General features: G+C 35.8%; 1 protein-coding gene across 1 annotated transcript; it reads right to left on the reverse strand.

Moving 5' to 3' along the window:
• Positions 1-712: 712 nt before the first annotated feature.
• Positions 713-2407, reverse strand: LOC127726016 (medium-chain acyl-CoA ligase ACSF2, mitochondrial-like). The gene is made up of 2 exons (XM_052233313.1): positions 2108-2407; positions 713-1492 (listed from the first exon to the last, which is right to left on the reverse strand). Exons 1-2 carry the CDS (start codon positions 2405-2407, stop codon positions 713-715), a joined length of 1080 nt encoding a protein of 359 aa, XP_052089273.1.
• Positions 2408-2857: the final 450 nt, after the last annotated feature.

Here is a 2857-nt window from a genome sequence, read left to right on the forward strand (position 1 = left end):
ACAGAATTACGAATATACAACTTGCAGTGAGGTGAGAGTTTTTTGCTCCGTGTTGAAGGTCTCACTGTGACTTTGAGATGAAAAACAGCAATAAAAGCGCTGTTCCTTTCTTTTTGTGTGTTTTTTTGCTGTGCATGTACTGATTTTGTGTCATGGATGGATACCCTATATCCTTTGTTTTTCTATTAAAAACAACCGATCTAAGTTACTGAAAGCTAGTTCAAAATAAAATACAACCAATAAATAAAATAACAAACAGACTGAGAATAGCACGACCTTGTTCTATGCCAAAATATGTCATATCGACAGGATGTTGTGCAATAAGTGTTTATAACTGTAAGTAATACATATATACAGCAATGTTGTAATTTGTAAATAACAAAATCAATTTGAATACCGATTAAGACAATATCTTAAGATCTTGAATGAATACAAACTATATAAACAACATCACCGTAAAAAATCATTGTGTCATTTCACACTTATACATACACAAATGTATATTGAACGCTAGATGGCTTTTGCATTTTTGTGTCGGTTGGCCGGTTGCTGTCTAATTAGCGTATACCCTATATTTACTTCTATTCTATTTCTAATAAATACTCGGATTTCTGTTGTATAATTGTACCTGTGTCTGGTTATATTATATCGAACTGTGTATAATATACACATATATATCTACATAATTTAGATAATAATATTCACCAAGTTATCATTGTCTTCCATTTATTCTTTGTTCTGCTTCTTCCTTCACACCTCTTCGGAAAATTTTCCCAACCGCAGTTTTAGGAAACCTTTCAAAGAAAAGATAGATTCTAGTATTTTCTTCGAATTTAAAATGACTTTTGGCACCAACTGATAGAAATGGTCTGAGTTCATCTTCTGAAAGTAGTGAACCTTTTCGCAAAACGATGCACGCGCAGACCTTTTGAAAGCAAACTGGATCACTGACAGGAACTACACAAATTTCTGCTACTGCTGGATGTATTTTAATCTCGTCTTCGATGTAAGATGGCGAGATTGATTCACCATGACATAAAATGATATCTGAACAACGTCCTGTGACTGTAAAATCTCCATATTCATTCATGAATGCTATGTCATCTGTTTTGTACCACCCATCAGTTCCCAGTACTTGATTTGTTTTATCTGGATTTTTATGGTAACCTCCAAAAGCAACTCGATGTCGAACAAATAGCTCCCCTGCTTCATTATGTGGCATTGTTTTTCCTTCGGTATCGACGACTTTCATTTCGACTCCCGGCAAAGGTTTACCGACATTATAGTCGGAAAAGTCGGACGCCGCTTGAGACCTTTTCACCGAAACACATCCCATTTCTGTTGATCCATAAAGACATATAAATTCTTTACAAAATCTTGGAACAACTTGAGCACATTCTTTTGGAACAGGAGCTCCACAGGTAGCTACAACTCTTGGACTTATTTCATTTTCGTCTCTTTTCAGAATTTCCATCGCAAAAGCTGGTAGGAACTGACACACCGTACAGTTGTCTTGTTTAATTATTTCAATCGCGAAGTTGCATATTTCACTGATGCTCTGTAAAGTAAACTGGTCAGATGAGGTCACGTGTGTAGCACCACAAACCAAAAATACGGTCGGGTACCCAGCTCCCCAGTTAAATAACCTGTCGTTGAAATATACATCGCAAGATTCCATGTTAAATGCAGCGACAAATCCTTGACCGACTTCAAGCATTTGTAAATGCGTCTTTGGCACGAGTTTCGAGATACCGGTACTGCCAGACGTCAATAAAAACGCTGCAATGTCATCTGGGTCGAGAAATGGTAAGTTTATATTCTGATACTTAGTTCCGATATTCGAGATATCCGAAATCGTGCAACAATCTTCAAAGCCTGTCATTGAATTCTCTAAAGCAACAAATTTCAGAGAAGGAAGTAGACGTTCTTTTTTAAGCTCCGTATTCTCAGTATCGGATTTGCTTCTCTTAAGAATATTATCCAGAAAATCACGAATGGAACTATCCTTCTCGTTAGCCATCAATATAGCTTTACAATTTCCTGGAACCTGTAGAACTGGTATAATATCTCGACCGTTATTGTAATTGAATGACATGTGTAATGGAACCGCTCCTGCCATTAATATTCCAAAGGTTGAAACAAGCCACTCCTTACTGTTTGGAAAAAACAGACCTATAGTGTCACTTTTCTGAATTCCAAGATGCACAAGACCCCTAGCAAATGTCTGACTTTGCTGGTATACATCTTCACATGTTATAACTTCACGACCTCCAGACGTAGAATGAATAATAAATGCGGCTTTGTCCGGACTGTTTGTAGCATAGTATTGTATTCTATCGGGAATGGTGCAATGCATGAAGGGCTCTGTCATAGGTAACTGGTCGTAGCTTACACTAAAATGGTCCATGTTGATTCTTCTATGATAGAAATACCTTTCCACTAATAATGTGCTGTTGTGCCTCATTTGCTAGTCCTATTTATATAGTAAAGACATGAAATAGGGAGTTTTTAATGTTAATTTTTATGTTAATTCAGCATGTATTAATTGTCCGACTTATTAGGTTACTTTATTTAATATAAGTAATGTTTATACAAACAATATTTCCATCCAACTTTGATAATTAATCTTTCCAGTAAACATGCTGACATCTTGGATATATTTAATTAACGTACACAGACCACTTGCTACATCTTGAGATTAATTTCTCTGGAATTTGACACTTTGAAGTTACACTGCAATCTCACCAGGGGACATACTAATCTATTCTTAATCTGATACATGTTAATGATAAAAGAGGAAACAAATTAAGAACCTACAAGGATTTGAAGATGAAATTTGATATGGAGAACTTTTTAA

Source organism: Mytilus californianus, unplaced genomic scaffold (genome assembly GCF_021869535.1).
Source record: "Mytilus californianus isolate M0D057914Y unplaced genomic scaffold, xbMytCali1.0.p SCAF_15, whole genome shotgun sequence".
Classification (NCBI taxonomy): Eukaryota; Metazoa; Mollusca; class Bivalvia; order Mytilida; family Mytilidae; genus Mytilus; species Mytilus californianus.